The sequence below is a fragment of the Excalfactoria chinensis genome, chromosome 24 (genome assembly GCF_039878825.1).
Source record: "Excalfactoria chinensis isolate bCotChi1 chromosome 24, bCotChi1.hap2, whole genome shotgun sequence".
NCBI classification, from domain to species: Eukaryota; Metazoa; Chordata; class Aves; order Galliformes; family Phasianidae; genus Excalfactoria; species Excalfactoria chinensis.
The window spans coordinates 464,386-486,640 of record NC_092848.1 but is presented as its reverse complement, the minus strand read 5'-3'; the positions used below and the strand labels follow the sequence as shown (position 1 = coordinate 486,640).

The 22,255-nt window shown below is 51.9% G+C and overlaps 4 protein-coding genes across 8 annotated transcripts in view; 1 reads left to right on the top strand and 3 right to left on the bottom strand.

Moving 5' to 3' along the window:
• Positions 1-35: 35 nt before the first annotated feature.
• Positions 36-4,689, bottom strand: NT5C3B (5'-nucleotidase, cytosolic IIIB). Of its 2 annotated transcripts, none has more exons than XM_072356414.1 (10): positions 4,557-4,689; positions 4,130-4,295; positions 3,952-4,050; positions 3,530-3,599; positions 3,248-3,294; positions 2,736-2,821; positions 2,435-2,524; positions 1,829-1,991; positions 1,039-1,239; positions 36-812 (listed from the first exon to the last, which is right to left on the bottom strand). In XM_072356414.1, exons 2-10 carry the CDS (start codon positions 4,130-4,132, stop codon positions 702-704), a joined length of 870 nt encoding a protein of 289 aa, XP_072212515.1. In that variant the 5' UTR covers positions 4,133-4,295; positions 4,557-4,689; the 3' UTR covers positions 36-701. The 2 variants fall into 2 exon arrangements, with proteins under 2 accessions (XP_072212515.1, XP_072212514.1); XM_072356413.1 differs by having other exon boundaries at positions 4,439-4,576.
• A 272-nt stretch (positions 4,690-4,961) lies between these two features.
• KLHL10 (kelch like family member 10) lies at positions 4,962-8,704 on the top strand. Its single transcript, XM_072356412.1, has 5 exons — positions 4,962-5,177; positions 5,376-5,865; positions 6,331-6,948; positions 7,476-7,625; positions 8,167-8,704. The coding sequence occupies exons 1-5, from the start codon at positions 4,990-4,992 to the stop codon at positions 8,473-8,475; spliced, it is 1,755 nt and encodes a 584-aa protein (XP_072212513.1). The 5' UTR covers positions 4,962-4,989; the 3' UTR covers positions 8,476-8,704.
• A 48-nt stretch (positions 8,705-8,752) lies between these two features.
• Positions 8,753-13,837, bottom strand: KLHL11 (kelch like family member 11). The gene is made up of 2 exons (XM_072356411.1): positions 13,352-13,837; positions 8,753-13,275 (listed from the first exon to the last, which is right to left on the bottom strand). The coding sequence occupies exons 1-2, from the start codon at positions 13,822-13,824 to the stop codon at positions 11,679-11,681; spliced, it is 2,070 nt and encodes a 689-aa protein (XP_072212512.1). The 5' UTR covers positions 13,825-13,837; the 3' UTR covers positions 8,753-11,678.
• A 129-nt stretch (positions 13,838-13,966) lies between these two features.
• The window catches only part of ACLY (ATP citrate lyase), a 22,040-nt gene continuing 13,751 nt past the window's right edge, over positions 13,967-22,255 (bottom strand). For all 4 annotated transcript variants that reach the window (XM_072356749.1, XM_072356748.1, XM_072356746.1 and 1 more), the window contains exons 14-28: positions 21,580-21,721; positions 19,843-20,011; positions 19,325-19,429; positions 18,881-19,077; positions 18,637-18,718; positions 18,198-18,308; positions 17,721-17,848; positions 17,461-17,554; positions 17,058-17,212; positions 16,322-16,472; positions 15,715-15,858; positions 15,407-15,520; positions 15,128-15,210; positions 14,953-15,029; positions 13,967-14,763 (exon numbers count right to left, since the gene is read on the bottom strand). In XM_072356749.1, coding sequence (XP_072212850.1) covers positions 14,669-14,763; positions 14,953-15,029; positions 15,128-15,210; positions 15,407-15,520; positions 15,715-15,858; positions 16,322-16,472; positions 17,058-17,212; positions 17,461-17,554; positions 17,721-17,848; positions 18,198-18,308; positions 18,637-18,718; positions 18,881-19,077; positions 19,325-19,429; positions 19,843-20,011; positions 21,580-21,721 — 1,847 coding nt within the window. In that variant the 3' untranslated portion in view covers positions 13,967-14,668. The remainder of the gene's footprint in view (positions 14,764-14,952; positions 15,030-15,127; positions 15,211-15,406; positions 15,521-15,714; positions 15,859-16,321; positions 16,473-17,057; positions 17,213-17,460; positions 17,555-17,720; positions 17,849-18,197; positions 18,309-18,636; positions 18,719-18,880; positions 19,078-19,324; positions 19,430-19,842; positions 20,012-21,579; positions 21,722-22,255) is intronic.

The window sequence follows — 22,255 nt, the reverse complement described above, 5'->3', positions numbered from 1 at the left end:
CAGCGGGGTCAGGGATGTGGAGGACGCTTTGCTCGGGGTGCAATGAGCACACACTGCACTCAGTCAATGGTTTTATTCCAACAAGGCGGAGATCCGCACTGCCCACAAGTGACGTTTAGCAGCCCATGGTGTGAAAGGTGCTGAGTGAGCTGCGGGGTGAGGGCTGGAGCCCATGGAAACCCAGAGAGCCCCGGCCACAGCATCCCCAGCACCCACCTCCTGTGGCCACGGGACCACCCGGCCCTGCTCTCCCCACAGCCGGGGCTCAGCCTGAGCATCTTGGGGCCACAGAAAACAGGATAACAGCAGCAGTGCTTGTTTCCTCAGATCAGAATGCAGCAAAACCAAACAGCTTCAATTCAAGCCACAGCAAACGGCCCCTGATTCTGTGCTCAGCTGCTGGAGAGAAGCACAGAACGCCTCTCCCCAGAACATGACTGTTTGCTGTGGCCCCGATGCTGCTGGAGGCTGAGTGGGACGCAGGATGCAGGGCGGGCTCCTTGCTTCCCTCCAGATCAGCTCTGAACTGACCAGAAGAGCTGTGAGGTTTGGGATGCAACACAACAGCTGGGGCAGAGGGACCACCCCGGCAAGGGGATGGATTCAGGCAGGTACCGGCACACCCGTCCAGCTCTGCTAAGGATGCTCATCATCCCCCTACATGTGGCTGATGGGCCGGGGTTGGGGCGCTGCTGCCCGGCTCACGTCTCCACGAGGATGTACCGCAGAATCCCATTGACCACGTCCAACGTCTCATCGCTCTCCAGCACGATGTCGTAGGCATCCAGGTACTTCCCCCGCCGCTCCTCCACCTGCAGCAAGGAAGGGAGCGCAGAGAACTGTGAACAGCTGAGAATGAAGGTGCCAAACCCACAACCCTCCATCTCTTGATGGTACAGAGAAGAGGGGACAAAACCAGTTGACTGTGCCCAAAGCGCACCAGGAGCTCCAAGGGCCCTTATGCAAACCTAGAGCCCAGCAGTGGACACCCAGCCTGGGAAGGGCTGGAAGGCAGCAGGACGGCTGCTCCCCACACACCTTGTCGTTGAGGAAGCCGATCTTGAGGATGTTCTCCACACTGGGAACGCCATCTGCCATTGTCAGGTCGCCCATGGAGTCCCCCAGAAGGATGATGCTGGTCCGTGTGCTCAGCTGCTGGAAGTACGTGGTGCCCTGCAGCACGCTGTTGTTCTTGTTGTAGGTGTGGATCAGAGGGCTTTTGAAGCACTTGAGGACTCCCTGTGCAAATGGGACACGTGAGCTGATCCCTAAAGCCATCCCTCAGCAACCCATCACTGCAGCACCCCCTTTGAGCCCTAGAATGCACAGAGGCAGTCCCCAGCAGCCCCCTTTGGCAGGACAAGCCCAGACAGTAGGATGAGAACAGCACCAAAGGACCTGGGAGATCTCTGACCAGGCTCTGTGCCACCCTGGAGCTGTTCAAAGGCCACAGGAAGCCAAAGTCCAAGGAGCCCCAGAGCACAGAAGGCAGAGTCCCTGAGGACTGACAGCCCCAGCACAGCCCCGTGGGAACAGAGGGCTTCATTGTGCACAGTGTGCCATTTGCTAATGAGAACTGGGACTTTTTAGGCTTTTGTTAACTCCATCCCAACCAGACATACAGGCTGGGCGAGGACCAGCACCAACCCAGAGCACTCTCACTCGACAGACAGAGCCCACTACTGGCTTCCAAGAGTCAGACTGAAGGGTGAGAAGCCCACAGGATGCTCGGCTGCTGCTGCACTCTGCCTGCCAAAGCCCAGTTCTGTAATGGGACTGCAGCCCTCAGCACCAACACAACCACCCTGTGGGCCCCCTGCACACTCACTCTGTCATCGAAGTCCATGTAGTTGGACACCACGTTGACGTTGGGGTAGAAGACATTGGCCTGACGGATAATCTCCTCGAGGATGTCGCCAACACCAGCAGAGAAGATGAACATGGGCACGTTGTACTTATGCAGCTGATCAAACAACTCATTGAATCCATCCCTAGGACAGAAGCATCCATAGCAGTGTCACGTTCCCCTCTCCCAGCTCCGGGCAGTGTGAGCTGCAACTGCTCTCAGTGACAAGGCTCAAGTTTCTGCCTGGGACCTCCCAAGCAGAAATAAGAAGCAGCCACTCAAAGCACAGCTCCTGGCCGCAGCTTTTGGTGCCATATTTTAGTGCTCCCTCATCCTGCCAACCACGGAGGCTCAGAGTTGCTCAGGGGACCTTCTCCTCACCAGGACCTGGGGTGGGCACAGCTCTGCAGCAGGAGGAGCTCTCTGGTGATTAAACCCGAACCCCAAGAAGGAAGGGAGATTTGATCTGCTGCACTGTGAGCAGCGAGCAGAGCTACAGACATCAGCTCAGCATCCCCCTGACTGCCTTCAGGCCCTGGAGATGTGGGCAGCAATGGGGCAATGGGAGGGGAAGGGCTCCGGTTGTACCTCAGCATCACATCTGACTCCCTGACGATCTGGGCAATATCTCCCTTCTGGATCTTCTGCTGTGACAGCAGCTCGTGGGCCCGGGTCCACCTAGAGAACGGCAGCGAGGTGAGCATCGCACTGCAGGCTGTCAGAAAAACAACAGCCAGAACTATTCCTCACTGTGCCCACCAGCCACGGCCCAGAGCAGCACGCAGTGTCTGTGCCATGCATGTGAGAAATGGGAACAGCCTGCATTAAAAGGGACCTCCCACCCCCTAATGCTCACCAGGGGACCCGGCACACCACAGGCAGCACTCACCACTCCACCATCAGGGGACGTTTCTCTTCCAGGGTGCGGTTGGGATCGATTTCGATGGGGTAGTAGTGCTGCAGCAGATCCTTTAACTGGGACATTGTAAGTGAGAAAGAAGAACTCAGGCTGAACATTGAGCCTGAACAGCAGAATCAGCACTTCTGAATTCCCCAAAGCTTCGCAGTCCCTCACAGACACACAACTTCACAGCACAGCCGCGCTCTGAGCCAACCCGGGCATCTCTGAGCCAACCCGGGCATCTCTGAGCCACGTCGGACAGCTCGGCTGAGTCTCATCTGGGCACACAAACCTCCTTCCTGCTCTTATCAGCACACAAATGCCCGCTGCTAAACATGCTAATTAGTTTTCTCTTTTTAACTTTCCCATTGGCTGAAATGTAGCCTGGGACCTCGCTCTGCTCTCAGCCCCGCACGGCTTTTGCCCTCTGACGTGCACTGCACAGCCCACAGCCCGTGGAGATGGCTGACAGCAGCTGAGCTTCACGAAGCAACACCCACCTTCTTCTTGCCGTCCTCGCTAATAACATGGCTGTTGTCGAGGATATCTGCAAAGACAACAGGCCAGTGTTACAGCCCAGACAGAAGGGCTGCGGGCTTCAGGGTGCCGGCAAGAGACAGACAAGGAGCATCTGAGAGTCTTGGTGGCAAAGCTGGAGCAGAAAGACCAGGAGCTGCCTCCTGCCACGGGCTTCAGGCTGCAGGGAGGGGAGGGCTGTGGCAGAGAACAGACACAGAAAGCAGAAGGAAGGGCCACGATGCAATAGCGGGGCTTGAACTCACTGTGCGACGTGGGGCAGCGCCGGCCATTGCACCCAAACCTGCTCAGCGTCATGTCGAAGTCAGAGATGACCTGAAGGGTGAGAGAAAGGCGGAGTGCTGTGACCCAACGCCCTGCTGGGCACACCAGGGCAGCTGGCAGGCAGGCATCCAACGGGGCACAACACACCCAGCTACAACCGGGCACCCTCCCACCCCTCCCATCCCAGCAGCCTTATCAGCACCACAAGGCCTTTCCCTCCCGGCTTACTGCTGCGCGTGGAGGGCGACGTTTGAGGTCTGGCTAATGTTAATAGCTTGCATAAGAGGGAAGCAGGAGGCCAGCTCATGAAAACTGTCCGGCCCTTGGCTCGTCCCCACGCACCCGCAGCTCAGCAGCAGCAAAGCAGCAGCTCAGCAGCAGCAAAGCAGCAGCCGGGCCGTACCTGCAGTTTGCTGCTGCCCTGCTCCTTGATGGCGCGGATGACCCCCATGACGCGCTCCGGCTGCTGGATGCGGACCGTGGTTTTCTGCAGCTCCGGCACCTGCGGGCACAGCGCTGGTTCGGACCCCGCAGCTCCGCCGCGTTCACCTCCCCCTCCCGCAGCGCGGCGCCCCGCTCACCATCTCGCCGTTCCGTGCCGTTCAGTTCCGTGTCGTTCCGTGCCGTTCCCGCACAGCCGCGGGGCGGATCGGCGCGGTGCTCCCCGGGGCTGTTCGGTCCCCGCCCGGCGCAGCGTCTCCGCGTTCCGGGGCGGGTCCCGCGGTTGCGTTTCCTCCGCCGGTCGCTCTGGAGGCGAAAAGCGAAAGAGAAAGATAAGAAAAAGCACAACGACGCGGCGAGAGCTGCTCGGAGCCGCCCCCAAAACACCCCCAACCTCCCCCCTTCCCCCCCCACCGCCACGGCGCCGCTGAACGAAACAAAGCACCGACCCGCCCCGCCGCAGCTCCCGGCCGGCAACCCGCGCTGCGCTGCGCTCACGGGCACCGCCGCGTGGAGACGTGAGCGGCCCGAGGGCTCCGGAAGATGCCGAAGCTCTCCGAACGGTACCGAAACGCTCCGAAGGGATCCGAAAGGTTCCGAAGGGCTCCCGGTCCGCACCGCCTCCCCGTTGCGTGGCCGTGATGTTCCGCCGTCCGACGTCCCGGTCCGTGCCGGGGCTGTGCGAGCGCCGCACCGCGAGAGATGGCACCCGCGAGTGGCAGCCGCCTGCAGGGTCCCGGCCGAGGCGCAGCGTTGTTCCTGGCGCTGAACGTTACCGAAACGTCCCCAAACCGAAGGATGGTTTGGGAAAAGCACATCGTGCTTCATCGCAGCGCGGGGTGGAGAGACCCACGAAGAGCCGGGAGCACACCCAGCGCCAGCAGTGTGACCTCACTGCGGGCCGATTCCAGAGCCCCCACCGGGGAGTTCCGCAGAAGATGTAGGTGGACGAGACGAAAGCGGCCCCCGCGCAGCTCCTCCCGCCGGCCCGGGCTCCGACATGGACGGCAGCGCGGGGCACGGCGGCTCCTCCGCCTCCCTGATGGAGAGGAAGATGAGCGCGATGGCCTGCGAGGTGTTCAACGAGCTCCGCCTGGAGGGGAAGCTCTGCGATGTGATCATCGAGGTGAACGGCTGTCAGTTCAACGCGCACAAGAACGTCCTCTGCAGCTGCAGTCATTACTTCAGGTCAGTGCTTGGGATGGTCTGTAATGGGAATGGGGACAAGCAGCATTTCCCGGTTGTCCCACGGTGCCGCCGGTGCTGCAGCCCGAACCTGGCGCAGGGAGGGGGGCATCATGGCACAGCGGGGTGGGGGTTTCACACAGAAAAGCCATTTCTTCCTCCAGCATTGCTTTGCCTTCTTTCTTTTTCCTTCTTTGTCAGGGCTCTGTTTACCAGTGGCTGGAACAACACGGAGAAGGTGGTGTACAAAATCCCCGGCACTTCCCCCGAAATGATGAAGCTCGTTATTGAGTACGCATACACCAGGACGGTATCGATCACTGCTGAAAATGTCGAAAGCTTGCTGGGCACAGCGGATCAGTTCAACATCATGGGCATCATCAGGCTGTGCTGTGAGTTCCTGGAATCTCAGCTGTGCTTGGAAAACTGTATCGGCATCTGCCGGCTCACAAACTATTACCACTGCCCCAGGCTGCGGCAAACAGCCTACATGTTCATCCTGCACAACTTCGAGGAGCTCATCAAGGTGTCCACGGAGTTCCTAGACCTCTCCATCCACGAGCTGACGGACATCATTGAGAAGGACGAACTCAACGTGAAGCAGGAGGAAGTGGTATTCGATGCCATCCTGAAATGGATCACCCACGACCCGTGGCAAAGGAAGCAGCACATCCCCATCCTGCTCAGCAAGGTCGGTCCGGTTGGCTCCAGCTCTGCACAGCTCAGCCACCGCTCCGACCTCAACACCGCCGCCTTGTGGCACTGCTCGCAGCCTGCCCGTGCTGCTACGTGCTGCTCTCAGGGCAGCTTGAGCGCACTGTTTCTGTGTTTAGAGCTTGTTTAGTCATCCCTGGGTGTAAAGAAGAGCCCAGCATCACATGGGGTGCGTTATCTCTGTGCACACAAAGCTGGTGAGCGTTGGGCTTGCCAGCTGTGCTGTGCAAACAGCTTCAGGCTGAGTGCTGTGCCACAGCCGGGCAGGTCTCGCTGCACCAGGCTTCTCTTACACCTCTTCTGGGGAAGCAAAAACCCACACCTTTAATTCTCCACTTCTCTCATAAGCCTTAGCCCCAAATGCAAGCCATGCAGTGTCAGACCCATCCACTAACGATAACAAAATACAAAGCATCAACAATAACCCCCTTTTACATTTCAGGTCCGGCTAGCACTGATGGAGGCGGACCACTTCATGAACAAAGTCAAAACACACGACTACGTGAAGGACAACAACGAGTGCAAACCCATCATCATCAGCACGCTGACGGCCATGTATAACCTCAACACAAACAACCCGTTGCTCTCTGACCGCATCAATCCCCTGGCCCGGCCCCGCCTGCCCTACTCCATCCTGTTTGCTATCGGGGGCTGGAGCGGGGGCAGCCCCACCAACGCCATCGAGACGTACGACGCCCGCGCAGACAAGTGGGTGAACGTGACGTGCCACGAGGAGAGCCCCCGCGCCTACCACGGCACCGCCTTCCTCAAGGGCTTCGTCTACGTGATCGGAGGCTTCGACAGCGTGGATTACTTCAACAGCGTCAAGAAGTTCGACCCGGTGAGGAAGACGTGGCACCAGGTGGCTCCCATGCACTCACGGCGCTGCTACGTCAGCGTCGCCGTCCTCAACGACTTCATCTACGCCATGGGGGGCTTCGATGGCTACACGCGGCTCAACACAGCGGAGCGCTACGAGCCGGAGACAAACCAGTGGACACTGATTGCTCCCATGCACGAGCAGAGGAGCGATGCTGGTGCAACCACGCTGTATGATAAGGTAAAAGGCCTGGGACATTCACAGTAGCAGTTGAGGCTGCAGCTCAGTGTGCAGGGCCCTGTTGTAGGGTGTGCTGGGGCAGTTTGACGGAGCTCAGCCTCCCTCTGAGCTACATCATGGATAAACAGCTACTGCCCAGGGCTCCTCATCTAGACAGGGAGCTGTGGGGGCCAGAAACACAACAGGTGCTCCTTTCCATCCATCTTTTCAAATAGAGGAAGAAAGTTCATGTAAGCTTTACTCACCAGATCCCGGAGCTACAGATATAAAGCTGAGAGGTGAATCTTAGTGGCACAGAAGCGCAGACAGGAGCAGCAAACTCTTTCAGAACCTCTTGCCAACAGCTTCCTGCTGGGCACAGAGAGCTGTGCTGCTCTGCTTCATGCAGTTCAGGAGGTGAAGGGGCAAAATCCCCCTGCCCCGAGGACCGTCCCCTTAAGGAAATCCACTCCAGCCAGGCCGCTCTGCCCTCAGCACGTTCTCCCACCCACACACACCCTGCTCAGCTCTCTTTTCCCCATGAACAGGTGTATATCTGTGGTGGGTTCAATGGAAACGAATGCCTATCCACAGCGGAGGTATACGATGCTGGAACTGATCAGTGGACCTTGATAACCCCAATGAGAAGCAGAAGAAGTGGAGTAGGTGTGATTGCGTATGGAAACCAAGTGTATGCGGTAAGGTGGGAGCGGTACCTTGGCCGTAATGGCACCCAGCACTGCTGGTCCCGTGCTTGTTTGTTCAATGGAGTGAAGTTCTGTTCATCTGCACTTCCCAGACCAATCTTCACAGTGGCCATTGGCTTACTAAGTGAGAGTTAGGGGAGAAAGTTGAAGGCAAGAATGGCTGAAATGCCCTCATAGAAATACAGTCACCCTCACACTTCCATTATGAAAGAATAAGCACACAACATGTAAAGAGCTGCAGCAATGATTCTGCTGCTGCTGAGAGCTTTGAGCAGCGCAGTGCTGCATGGTCCTGCATTTAAGCCCAGTGTGAATATCAGATCTGACAAAAGTACTTTTGGATGCTCCAGAACAAACAAGGGAGCAGGCTGCAATAAGAAAGCGTTGTGTTTTGACCCCGTGCTCTCAGCAGCGCTCAAAGTAACATCAGTGAAGTAGGATATGTTAAAATCTTACATGTGCACAGCACGATTCAGCTGCCTCAGCAAGAGAGGAAAGGCCTCTTTCAACACTGTACCTTTGACATTCACAGGTAGGAGGATTTGATGGAGTCAACCGGCTCCGGACTGTGGAAGCCTACAACCCAGTTGCCAACACGTGGCGCGTTGTCCCCACCATGTTCAATCCTCGCAGTAACTTCGGCATTGAAGTGGTGGACGATCTCTTGTTCGTGGTTGGTGGCTTTAACGGATACGCCACCACCTTCAACGTCGAGTGTTACGACGAAAAGGCTGACGAGTGGTTCGATGCTCAGGACATGAGCGTCTACCGCAGCGCTCTGAGCTGCTGCGTGGTGCCAGGGCTGTGCAACGTCGGGGATTACGCTGCCAGAAGAGATTAGTGTGGAGCCCTCACAGCAAGGCAGGGTCACAGGCACTTCTTCACCGAGTCCCCTGCCTGCATAACCAGCTCCGCTTAGCTAATAAAGTCTTCTAAGCAGCAAAAGAATGTGTCCGCTTAATCTAAAAGAAAACAGGATTGATTCTCACTAAAAGAATAATCAGTAACTAAAACTTTCGTTCCATGGCACAAAATATCCCCAAACGTGACCCAGAGGTATTGGCTACGCCTTGTTTAACAACTCAAAAAGCAAAGACAGGGCCCGGTGCACAAGGGAATGCTAGAGAAATAGAAGGTTTATTTCCGTTAGTTCACTTCTTACAATAAACTCTACCATTACAGTGTATTTTATGTGAAGAACAATACAGCGGGAGTGCTTCCAACAGCCCACACAGATACTACTTTACCTTACTGGAAGTTAAGTACAGGAGTGCTGCTTGCCCAAGCATTCTCTTGAAGTCTACATTAACACTGAGGAGAGCACAGCTGCCTTGATCCGCAGCGACATGGACCTACGAGGAGTATCTTACTATTAATGGTCTTCAAACATCTTTACATTCATATTAGTGACAGGATTAGATCCTCAGAAGCACCTGTTTTATCAGACTTCCACTTCAGACTGTCAAAGTGAAGATACCACTCATATCTGGGCGCAGCTGAAAATAGACCCGAGCCATCCCACAGTTTAAACCCAGCGAGTTACAAGGCAGGATTACAATGGTGTGTTACAAATAACCTAAAAGTTGCTACTCTTTGTGACCCCATTTGTTGACAGCGATCAACCTAGGACAATTTTTTATAAAGCATGCTGGAAAATTGGCATGTTTTCTCTGTTTCTGGAGGAACACCCTACTGTGTGTGGAGAAATCTTAATAAAAATATATACAAAACTAGCATAGTAACAGATATCCAAGTCCTTATAAAACAGTATGTACATATATGGCACCTACCTAGAAACGACTGCAGGGACCACGCGGTGCTAGGCAGCACGTGTCCTACTTCACTAATCCCTTGAGCAGACAGACAGGATGTGAAACACGCATTCTGTGGCATGTGTTCAGTACAGCTATAGAGGTACGATTGTCTCAGGGAGGAAGAATACCACCTGATGTTCCTTTGCAAGGACAGAAATCAGCCTTGAAGTGCTTAACACACACTAGGATCTTACTGACGTTTAACTACCCACCACACACACACAGAAGGATTCCCAAGCTGTGGCTTATAGGATTTCTTTAAACGAAGACTCAGCAAGCTACAGCAGTCAGGGGCCAGAATGCATTTGTTACACAATTCACAGGTTAGTGAGCTAAATTACAGCCAGATTCAACTCCTCTCAACACCTACAGGTGAGGCAACAGATAGTTAGACTTGTCAGTTAAACACTGTATAATGCAGTTGGTCCACTATAGCCAAGGCTACAAAAATCCAAACACTCACAAATTCCACAGTGTTGCCCTTGCATAAGTTAGAGCAAACCAGTGCTGTCCGCAGTGCCATTGCTCCCCATGCAAACAGAACACAAACAGTGCATCACATACAGAACCATGGTTGGCATTCACAGGTTAAACTGCCCAGATATTTGTCTGTTCTGGTGTTTTGGAGTGGAATGTCTTTAGGAAACGAGATAGCCTGTATGGCAGACTCAAGTCCTGATGAGTGCAGATAGCAGTTTTGCTTAGAGGGATTTGCACACAGTCTACTCACAAACCCTCCTGCAGAGGCAGTAATTCTTAACCTACTCCAGCCAAACCTGCAAGAGCTCACGAGCCAAACCCCATGGATTAACCCCTTCCTTAAGGGCCTGCATGAGCTGATTTGGCAACGGTCATTACTGAACCCCAGCCTGAAACCTGAATAAGTTTAACCATTCCCTCTCTTGCATTAAACCAGAACTGTACAGTTTAATCTGCCATTGCACAGTGATCTAACAGGCAAATCAAATACAGGATGGTTACCACTGAGAAGTAATCTGAAACAAACCATTCGATTTTCAAGATGATTTTTAGAAGGCTGGGTTACTCTCCCATTACGAAAAGACCACCACAGAAACCTGTACATGTTATGCGATTGAAAGACTTACCCTTACCCAGTGTGTCAGATATGATCTAGGTTGCCTGCTGAATTGGAAAATGAGAAGTATCAGTTCAGAAAGCTAAACAAGACAAAACAAACAGAAACACAGCAAAACAAAGAACAGTGCCCCTCTGAGAACACCACAGATCTGCTAAGGAGCGCTGCAGCACAGCTGCTGTGAGTCCCGTGGGAGAATACACTGAAGGCCAAAGGTACTGATTGTCAAAGACAGGCTGGAAACAGGCATGTGGGGGCTCCTGCAAACACTCCTTCACTACAATTATGTGTGTTCAGCATCTGGGAAAGGACTGACAAGGAGCTGCAGTTTCCATCTGTTCCTGTGGGATAATGTCATTCTTACTACCCCACAGACAGAAGGGATTAGCTGACTTCAGTGCAGGACTGCTCTGCTGGTTGTCTCTCCCTTGAAGCTCTGAAAGGAACTCAAAGTTTCTCTGGGTACACCTGAAAAAGATCAGTGCCTCAAGTTCTCTCTTTTAACAAGTGTCTGATGTTCTCCCAGTCAACCATTCCCAAATGAACTCTGCAGCCTCCCTACAACATACAGATACATTTAATAGACATAGAAACATCCTGAAGTTACTCTACTAAGAGAGATTGTGCTTTCATTTCCGTACGTAGTTACCAACTATTGCACTCGCCTCCAACTTGAGAAAGCCAAGTACACTAACACCAATTACACGTGGAGTTTAGTCACTGAGAAGGAGAATCAAAGGAATGTCAACATATTAAGTGCAAATAAAGCAGGTGCCTTCAGCACACACAAATGTAACCACTAAATTATTAGAGAGAGATCTCTGATTTTCAAAGGAGAACTGTAATAAGAGACTTAACCCTACAGAAATCCTTGAAAACAAAGATCTGTGTCTCGGTCTGGTACAGGAAAGTGGGTTTTCCCTGGGCACTGTTAAGCAGTACTGTTGGATTCAGGTTCTCACTTCCCGTTCATCCTCAATTTCACACCTTTGTAATTTTCAGTACATAAACGTGCCGCTTTTACCTATCAAACCTACTCAACATCCCGATGCCTTATAAAGACATAAAACACCTTGCAAAATGGTTTAGCACGGTATCTCCTACACTACCTTCGTAAGAGTGATACCCCAGAAATCAGCACTCAATCTGTGAGCGCGGCATTCTACGTAAGCTTAGAGAGTGTCGGTGTATTTCCTGCATCTGTCTTTCCTGCATTTGTCTAATTCTGTCTTTTTGCCACATCAGGTTTTGTGGCATAGGATACCTCTGTGAGCCCTGCAGGCACCTGAAGGGAATCCTCACGTGGCAGGCTGTTGCCCTGCAGCGAGGCTGAGGCATGGGAGGCAAAAGCATCCAGCGCTTTCTCTCAGCGCAGTAGCGATAGGCCTCTTTCCTGTACTGCTTGTCAATATCATCACTGTTCTTCCACCCCCCGATGATGAAAACATCATCTTTATAATAACAAATGGCTGCCCCTTCAATGCTAAGGACCTCTGGGGGTAAGCTTTCAAGTATCTCATCTGAGGCCCTGCCAGAGATCTTTACCTTGGCTTCCTCGTTATCTATGGGGTAACTCTTGGGGCAGCAGGACGCCGTATGGTAGAAGTTTGTGTTTGCAACTGACATCTGAAAAGAGCAATAATTATCAATGAGCGGCAGAGACTCTACGTCCTGCCACTGCCTTGTTTCAGCATCGTATCTGATAATAACCGCCCTCAATCCATCTTCACTATCACTGTCAACCGGGGTACGAGCAGCAACATAAACAAACCGGTCTTCTACAGAAACAGCTTTGACGTCGCGGAGGATCTTTGGTGCTGACTCCAGGTTGTGCCATTTGTCTTGCTCGGGATTATAAACAGCTACATCTTTAAAGCCAGGACTGAAATTGCCATGTCCACCGATACTGTACAAGTTTCCTTTCACTTCAGTGAGGCCAAATGAGTGTTTTCTGGTTATTAAATTTGAGACCTGCTCCCAGATATTTCGGTTTGGATTGTACCTTTCTACAGTCTTGGCAAATCCCGGTTCCATGGAACCAGCCACATAAACGTACGACTCCGTCACGGCCACAGCGTGCCCGTCGAGATGGTTGTGTATGTGCGGCAAGTTCACCCACCTGTCTTCATCGATGAAATACCCCACGCACTCACTCAGGTAATCTCCTCCCTCCGACACGCCTCCGATCACCATAATGACATCCATGTTTTGTCCGAAGCGCGGCAGCAGCGCGGCAGGGCAGGCGGAATGCTGCAGGTTACCGGACTGCAGGATCTCAGACCTCAGAGCGTGACTCTCCACGGCGTCCGACACCAGCCTGACGCAGGCCTCGTTGCTGGACACCAGCCTCTCGGATTTGACGTGGCGCGTGAGGTACGTGGGCTTCATCTGAGACAGCCTCAGCAGCTTGAACAGCTCTTCAAAGTACCTCTCTCTTTCCTCGGGATTCCTCTGCACCCACTTCAGGACGGTCTCAAAGAGGATTTCTTCGGAGTCCACCGTGATCTCCGAGTCGGACAGCCAGTCCCTGACCAGGTGGAAGGGCAACGTGTAGAACTCCTCGTCCTGGATGACCCTGTGGAAGTTCCTGCGGATCATGTCCTGCGCCCGCAGCGCCAGCTGGCTCAGCGAGTACATGTGCGCCAGGCTGTGCACGGCCACGCAGTTGGAGAGGTTCAGCTTCTTCTTGAGGAACTCCCCGCAGAACTCCTTCAGCCGGGTCAGCAGGAACCTGCGGAACGAAACGGCACCACCGGCCTTGAGGCGCTGCCCGCCCGGCCCGGCCCGCCCCGCGCCGCCCCGCTCACCTGTCGGCCATCTCCAGCACCTCGTGCACGTTGCCGGGGCTGACGCGGATGGCGCCGGTGTACATGAAGCCGATGACGGCCTCCACCGTGTCGGGGTCGGGGCCGCCCTCCGAGCTCCACTTCTGCAGCTCCACGCGGCCCGAGCGCGACTCGGCGAAGCCGCCCGACAGCAGCGGCGTGAAGTACTCGGTGGCGGCCGCCAGCACGGAGCGGTGCGCGCGGTACTCGCGGGCCGCCCCGGGCCGCCCCCCGCCGAACGCCAACGTGATGTCGCAGTACAGGCCGTGGCGCCGCTGCTCGTTCTGCCGCCAGGCCAGGTCGGAGCAGTGCGCCGGGCACCCGAACTCCTCCGCCTCCGCCTCCCCGTCCGCCCCGCAGCCCCGCGGGCCGCCGCCATCCTCCTCCGCCGCCGGCGGGCCGGGCCCGGGCTGCGGGTGAGGGGAAGCCGCGGCCGCCGCCATCTTGTCCGACATGGCGGGCTGCCGCTGCGCGCCTGCGCGGCTCCGTGTGGCGCGGCCCCCTGCTGGCGGCGGAGGGAACCCGCGGGCCTCAGAGGGCAGAGATTGGGGCTGCACGGAGCGGAACGAGGGAAAGGAGGAGCAGGAGGAGCAGGAGGACTCAGGAAGCAGCGCACAGCTGAGCTGGGAGTCGTTTATTTGAGTTCGGTTACGATACACAAGGAGGAGGCCGAGGTTATTACAGAGACCGGGTCTGCAGGTAACAGGGCAGGCAGACAGACAGGCCGTAGAGCAGAGGCTGAGCAGTAACAGAAGTTGTCTGCATAAATACAGGCACTGGGATACGTGTAGCGTCACAGCTCTAACAGCACAAAGTACGTGGTACAACCTTTAAATTATGACAGCGCAGGTTACAGGTCAGCAATGGTCCCACCATCCAGGGTACGATCAGATGAACACACAGGAAACAAACAGCCCCCAAAGCCCCACACTGAGCAACCCACAACCCAGCCACAGCTTAGGGGAACTTCCCACTATCAGGACAAGGTGAGCACAACTCCGCGTCCAGGGGCAGAACTGCCCCCAGAGCCATGACAATCCCTCCTGGACACAAAAATAAGACTAGAGTAGAAAAAACAAAGGGTGAGAAACAGTATTAAATACAGCAGGTAACACGGAACAGCACGAGTTTTGGTTTTGGATTACGTTTCTACTCTGACAGAACAGTTGCTTTGCACAGTTGAAGCGGGCAGCTCCACGTCGCTACCAATGGCCTTTATACATCAAAGTCCCATCTCCGGCTGTGCTCTGTGCAGGCTGACAGCTTCCCGACGTGGCGCTGAGGCAACACGCCTGACAGTCACATCGTCATGTGCTCCGGTAACACGTAGGATATGTCGTCCCATGGGTGACGGTACAGACCTTGCTTCAATCTCTTCTGATCCAGGTAGTGCCCTAAAAAGAAACAGTCTCTGTTACAACGATTCTGAGCCTCCTCCTCGCCTTACTTTGCCCTGAAACAACTTTGATTTCTGGATTCCTCCAACCAGTATCTCACAGACCGACACCCCACACGGTCACATTTGCCTTCTGGTCATGGCACGTCCCTGTAGGATGGAAATAGCAGAAACACACCAAACTTACCAATGAATCCCATACTCCTGCCTAGTACGAAGATGCCATTAAGAGCTCCTATATCAATATATTCATCAGCTTCTTCCCTGGAAGAAAAACAAAACAACTCAGTGTCAGTTTGGCCCCCACAGCTTGATCTGAAAGATCAAACCCCCACAGACCATGATCTGAAAGAAACACTTACCGTGTGAAAGAGCCACAACTCCTGAGTACATCGACAAAGGCCACTCCAATGAATCCGTCTACATTCAGGATAAGATTTGGTTTCTGAAGGAAACGCACAGATAAAGACATCAGCAATGACAAGTGATGTTCACACGGTCGTTTCCATGCACGGGGGCAATCTGAAGGCTGCCACTCCAACAATGTATTAAGCTCTGCCATTAAAATACAGTACAAAGCCCAGTCACTCCTCCCCCCAGTAAGAAATGCTCGTGACAAGACACATTCCAGCACATCTCACCTTGGAAGTTGTGATTTTTTCTACTTCAAGTGCATAATCCAGCAGCGGCGTGGCAGGGAAATGCTGCTTCACGTAGTCTTTGAGAATCTGAACTCTCATGTCCGGGTTATTTATCTGCAAGTCAAAAACAAGAAGTCAGCCATGCATCTAACAGAGACCCTTGCCTAAGATTTGCTGTTTATAGCTTTAGAGTTCAGAAGACTCTGAAGTTGGTTTTCTTGCCTTCATTTCCTCCCCATTTTTATCGACAAAAGCAGAACACAAGAATAAAGTGCCTCCGATACACACTAATAATGTGGTTTTCTTACCGATTTGACCCTGTGTCCAATGCCCATGATCAGTTTCCCTTCTTTCTTCATCTTATTCACAAACTCCATAGGGATAATCCCGCTGTCAAAAGCTTTGCTGAACATTTTAGCTGCAGCATCCAGTGCTCCACCAAACCGGTCCCCCTGGGGTGAAAACACAGAGGGAATTACAGCAAAGAGCTGCAAGCAAAGGTGCAAAACCAGCACAGGATTATCTTCCCCATCCTTCACATCTGTCAGTGTGGCAATCATGAAACTAAAGCCAGGCAGGCACCTGGGACAAAGTGTTTCATAACTCAATGCAGTGTCAGTGCACAGCCACAGCACAGCAATTCGGCCTCTACAGAGTATTTCTGGACGCACACATGAGACAAGGTAGTCTTGCTCATAGAAAAATGGACTACATTTCAAACCCAGAACAGATAAACTGAACAGCAGGCTTCCTCCTGTAAGTTTTCACTTTCATCAGCTATTAGCACAGAATTTAGCAGAAATTCAGACCACGGATGGGTCAGTGAGTGGCTCTGCAGCTGTTCCAAATCCTGGCTTACTGGCAATAAATCTAGGACTGAGTAATGCATAACAAAATAGAATCTTCAGTACTTACAATAGTAAGAAGGCCTGAAGTGAGACTTGAAACAAGATCTTTCCCAGCTCTTGCACAGACAATAGTGTTGTGGGCTCCAGAGACGGCAGGCCCATGATCTGCTGTTACCATCAAACACATCTCAATGAACTGGCAGGCATACTTTGGCAACCTGAGCAAGAGAGAGTCTGAAGTCATTTACTGTAAAGAGAGCAGAGCAAGGAGATGCTCAGCGTCAGACTGGGCAGTAACATCTACTTCAGACAGAGGGAGCAGTGGCACCATGCAGCCATCAGTGCATCCTAGTACCTGCCTTTTCAGAGATCAGTCGAATTTATTCTCTTTCCACAGGAGCTATTTAGCTCAGGATTGAGGGTCATTTGGCAATCTGAGTCTGTACACACTCATCTGACTGCTCAGTAAGCTCTGGGGTCCCTGAGAGCAGCACCCAGATTAATACCAGGCTGCACTTCTGTTAAGTGAGGCATTCCAGCTGGTGCCAAAAGTATCTCTAACAACAGCATGATCAGGTGATGGCAGCAAGAACGTGACATTCCGAGGGCTCCCTGCAGGCTGGCTAGCAAACATCTGCAGACTCCTCACAGCCCCCAGGGTTGAAATGGCAACTACAATAAGCCAGTAATCAAAGAACATGAAACAAGACCAGTGGAACTAGAAGAAATCTTCATCCCCAAGGTGGAGCATGCAGTATGAACTTCAAGCTGAAGGGTCTGGGCTTTCACAAAAGCTGCCTCACCTCCTTTGAAACCAGAGCAGGCCCAGAACCCCTCCAATTCCCATCTCTTCTTTGAAGACTTCAGTGATTGGCATGCCAGCATAGATCAGTTCCTGACCTCTCTCATCACAGATGCTTGTCATAAAGGACGCCGGCTTGCGGATCAGACCCAGCTCCTAGAATCACAGCATAAAGATGGGATCTTAAACAATCCTCTTCAGAAACAAGGGGCAGCAGGGCACTTAAACTTGCCTTCAGGACAGGCTCCACAGCCTAGAACCAGCGCAGTCAGCAAGCTCACTGACAACACTATAAAGATGTAACCCCGAGCCAACACCATTATCATTTTAAGTGTCCAGAATTATACCAAACATCTCATCTGGAGCCAATGGAACCAGGAATCAAGTGAAGTAGCATAGCTCACCCTTGCCCAGGAATAATCCATTGGCACGGTTGGAGGAGGAACTTCCTCAGCTGGCTCAATTACTCTTTTCGCCACGAGATCCTGATAGACAGACCTAGGGGAGAATCCTCTTATTAACTTAAGTCCTTTTGAGTGCCAACTGAGATAGTCTTATCTAGACCTTGAGAACCCAGAATGAGCAGAAGTACCAAGCAGGACTGTATTCCTTATCAGTTTAAGGTCAGTGCCCAGTAGCTTTCACCTGCTCAAACACAACTTACTGAATGACCTCTCCCAGCTCATCAAAACTCCGGGGAACAAACACACCAGCTTCTTTCAGGGCTTGATTCTTTGCGACAGCAGTTTCAGAAGCCTGGTTTGCACAAGCCCCAGCGTGGCCAAACTGCACCTACAAACAGCAGAAGTGACATCAGTATGGAATGCAAGCTGTTCACCTGTAAAACAGTGCACAACTGAACAGGAAACTGGTCGCAGGAATACCAGTGACCACACAATCTGCCTTATCTGGCCTAAGAGAACTCCTGGCTGTAACTGCATCTAGCTGCCTGCTCTGGGATCTTCGGGATGCATTTATGAACATGCTGAATTCTTTGGAAGCCTCCAGTGGCAAACTAAAGAAGCACAAAAAGCTTTTATTATTGATACTTCTGCATGCTAATCTGCTATGGCTTAGGTGGAAGGAGCTGGCTTGTTTCCTCTCCTGTCACAAATAAGCACAGCCCTGCTTTTGCACATACCTCTGAAGAGAACATGGTGGCACAAGTGCCAATGCACCAGCACACCACTGGCTTGGTGATACGGCCTTCTTTAATACCCCTGCAGATCTTGTACTCTTCTGTGCCTCCAATCTGTAGAGAGAAACATTGCTGAGCTCATTCAGAAGCTTAGAAACCAGCTCTGAGATGCACATGGAAACACTTTTTGGTCCTTTCCAACTGAATAACAGCTTCAGTTTCAAAACAAAGTCAATTTATCTTTGAAGTGAGGCTGTATTGAATGTACTCAATTTCTTCTGACTAAAGAAGCATGAAAGAAAACTTTAGATTTCTAATAAGTCTGCACAGCTGCCATTTAATTGTAGCTGCTACTTATTATTTATTCTTGCTATTAGGTCAAACTCAACTATGCGGTTCTGAAAGCATCTTTCTCAGGCAGCAGAGAAACGGTCCCACTCACCTCCCCGAGTACTACGATCATTTTCACTCCTGGGGTATCCTGATAGCGCAAGACATGATCCATAAAAGTCGAACCAGGATATCTGGGGAGAAAACAAGGAAGAATGAGAGGAGTTTGATTTCTTTCAGGAAAATTCATGAGACAAGTTAACAGCCAGCCTGCCCTTCACTCCCACATCACTGGTGGTTCAAAAAGCTTCTTCCATCCACTGACATTGAAAGCAGTTTCTTTGTTAGACTCCTACCTGTCTCCTCCAATGGCCACCCCTTCATAGACCCCATCGGTGGTTCGGGAAATGATGTTGTTGAGCTCATTGGACATTCCTCCAGACCTTGAAACATAAGCCACGCTGCCAGGACGGTACAGTTTTGATGCTAAGATATTATCAAGCATGCCTCCCGTGTTGCCTATTTTGAAGCAACCTGGTTTGATCCCACCAACCTACAAGAAAACCACAGAAAGATGTAAAGTCCTTTAAAACAAACAGGAGACTTAAAAACATCTCTGTAAAATGGCCTCCTGTCAGTGCTTATGCAAAGAACAAACACAGTAACCTGACCTTCAAATAGTCAACTAACACACACTTCATATGGCTACAAACTGGATGGAGAGATACACTTTATCCTTCGGGGAAAACTGATGCGAAGATTAAGACAGGACGGACAAAAGGAAGGTCATCAGTCCTTACAGTTGCAGGCCCAATGATAGTGACTCCTTTTTTATCAGCTGCTTTGATCAGCTTCCGTGTCAGTGCCTCTGGAATGCCCTCAGCAATAATGGCAATGGTGCGGATCTGCATCAAGACAAAGAGAGCCATCAGTAGTTACCATACAAAAAAAGCTCACTGCACAGATCCATAACCCGCTGTGATCCTCTCAGCAGCCTCAGCGGGTGCTTTAGATGTTTTCTCCCCCTTGTACATCAGGGAGCAGTGCTGTATTTTAAACAAAACCAGTCACTCTCAGACAGAGGTGCTGAGTTTTTCTTATCACCTGCAAGCCCAGCGCTAGGATTCGCTCTACAACTCCAGCATCCTCAAGAGTTCACAAGGAGTTAGAACTGAGGTATTTACTTGGAAGCCAGGAGACCAAGCTGACTTGCTTATAACATCATGGCATAAGAAACACTGGTACCCTGTGCCAGAAGCAGCAGTACCATGCTTACGTGGCCTTTTGTTCTTGAGTTTCTTCTGGGTCCCTCACTCACCTGTGGATAATTCATCGTTTCAACTGTGCTGTCATAAGCAGAGCGCAGAGATGCAAAGTTGATGAGAACATCCACCTCTGGGTGCTTCCTCATGGCATCAGACATGTTCTTGTAGACTGGGATCAAGATTTCTTTGTGGCCCCAATAGAACTTCTGCCTGTGGTCACCACTACAAAGGGGAAGATTGAAAAGGCCCTGACTTGCTTTTCCAGAAGCCTTAAAGGGATACAACGCATGCAGATAGAGAGGAGTTTAATAACCCCAATTCTCAGACACCAAGACTGACTGGGAGACACTCACTAGCAAGTGAGTATATGTGGGGAGGGACCATACTAACAGCAGAAGGTTCTTCAGAGTATAGAACAGAGCAGCGTATGGAAGGAGACGGGCTAATGGGGACAGAGGCATCCAGCAAGATGAATAAGCTCTCCCACAGTGAAGTTACCAGAGCCTTAATTCTACTCCAAGCTGGAAGACAGAATGAGGCACAGAGAGAGAAATGAATGAGATACATGCAAAGCTGCGTTACTGGACTGGAACAAATACTGGGCTGGGGAAAACAAACCAGTATCTGTGGCCAACAGCCAGGATAGCAATGCGAGGGGCAGTCAGTTCCACTGCAGGGGAACCACCCCCCTGCTCTCTGCATGCTGAAGGAGAGGCACCAGGGGAAGCTCCTATGTGTTGCCTGCTACATGTGGTAGATGAACTGGGACTCCTTGAAGTCTGGACTGGGTCATTTAGGAGTCCGGAGTTACAGGCTGTTTCTACACTGTTACATTTGTAACAGAACATTTCAGGCTTTACCAGCTCGGCTTGCTCCAGAAGGTCAAGCAGAAACAGATGATTAACAGATAGCTTTGAACGTCTTATCCCTTGGCTTTCTCCTCAATAAGTGACTGCAACACTGCAGGGGTTGCTACTCATCTACAGAAGTAGCTACACCTGCAGTTAATTTCAGTACCCTGAGGTTTGCACTTGTTGAGGAGGTATTACAGAGCTGCAATTATCATCAGAGCTGCAGACCAACAGCACAAAGTAATGGCCAAGAGAGGCAGAGTTCTCTGCAGGATGGAGGTTGATTAGATTTCAGCTATGCTGGATGTCTGTAAATACCACAGAAGTTAAAACAAGCCTTTCCCTTTTGTGCTCTCATCTCACTGTCTCAACAGGCCAGCACAGTTGCTCCTTTTCTATTCAGTACTTGCTCTGTTCAACAGGAAGACCTTCCCCACCCCTCACACGAGGCACAATGGAACTGCTTCTGCATCGTGTCTCAGGTCCTCCTGAAGTCAACCTGAAGCATCAACTTCTACACCTGTCAGCTGTGGGGTCCTGTGAAGGACCTGCACACCTCCTGCCTGCTAAGAAACTGCAATATAGGAGAGGGTCAGAATCAGAGCAGCAGGATTTATTTATTTCAATAATTTGGTGCGACTACGTGACTGCAAGAGCACGACGTGAGACCTGAAACAGCTCGATGGAAGCTGTGCAGCATAACTCGGAGCAGCCTGAAATCAGTGACCGAGGGAAGCAGGAAGCAGCCTGCAAAGCCAACCTGATGGTAGGAGGGGAGCACAGGAGAAAGTGTAAAAGCAGCGATGAGAACTAGGGCAGAACTACACTACAGAACAGAGAGGGGAGGAAGAGGAAGGTAAATGAATTTAACTTAATGCCTTGAATCCCTAACTGAGGGATGCAGGTAGAAAAACAACATTGTTAACACAGGCTACTTACGTGAACGGATAAACCATGGCAGCTACAGACGGTTCATCCCGGGAACAGACGTAATCAAAGTCCAGCATTCCCTGCACAGCTCGTGTCTGCATTCCCCAGATGATGGCTTTGGTGTGACGGCTGAACAGGGTCGTAGCTTTACCTGCTCAGAAAAAGATTGAGGGGAAAAAAAAAAAGAAAAATGAATATCTGTGCAAAATAAAAGCTGAAACTCTGCTAAAAGTCGCCCAGATAAGCATATTCCCCCTCCCTCCAAACTAGATCCAACAGCTGAGCTGCGGGATGCGGTAACCACACCGCCCAAGTTAAGGAAGAAGCTGCAGACGAAGCAGCATCATCCTCCTCTGCCCAGGATTCCAAACACAGCGGCCAAGTTTGGGGTTTCACAAAATGGACGAGGGCACAATCACAGGCTGGGAGCTGCTGTGAGACAGGAGGGATGTGAAGCGAGAAACGCCTCCTCCTCGCATCGCTCCCAGGTGGATTTATTCTGCAAAGCTGAAGAGGAAGGAAACTTATCGCACACGGCCTCCAATCTGCGAGAACCACGGGAGGTTTGACTCCTGCATTTGTTAAGGTGCCACAGTACGATGGTAGGAAACAAAAAGCAAAGTGCAGGAAATGAAAGAGACAGAGCAAAGGAGCACTACGGCGCTCAGCTTCTGTTTTCAGTTTT

Excerpts from the sequence above, each read along its gene's own strand:
- NT5C3B (XM_072356414.1), bottom strand. Across the intron at positions 2,525-2,735 it reads CGTCCCCTGATGGTGGAGTG|GTGGACCCGGGCCCACGAGC; the intron begins GTGAGTGCTGCC and ends GCCGTTCTCTAG. Across the intron at positions 1,240-1,828 it reads ACATGGACTTCGATGACAGA|GGAGTCCTCAAGTGCTTCAA; the intron begins GTGAGTGTGCAG and ends CCATTTGCACAG.
- KLHL10 (XM_072356412.1), top strand. The coding sequence starts at position 4,990 with ATGGACGGCAGCGCGGGGCACGGCGGCTCCTCCGCCTCCCTGATGGAG. Across the intron at positions 6,949-7,475 it reads CAACCACGCTGTATGATAAG|GTGTATATCTGTGGTGGGTT; the intron begins GTAAAAGGCCTG and ends CCCCATGAACAG. Across the intron at positions 7,626-8,166 it reads ATGGAAACCAAGTGTATGCG|GTAGGAGGATTTGATGGAGT; the intron begins GTAAGGTGGGAG and ends TGACATTCACAG.
- KLHL11 (XM_072356411.1), bottom strand. The coding sequence starts at position 13,824 with ATGTCGGACAAGATGGCGGCGGCCGCGGCTTCCCCTCACCCGCAGCCC. Across the intron at positions 13,276-13,351 it reads GTGCTGGAGATGGCCGACAG|GTTCCTGCTGACCCGGCTGA; the intron begins GTGAGCGGGGCG and ends TTCGTTCCGCAG.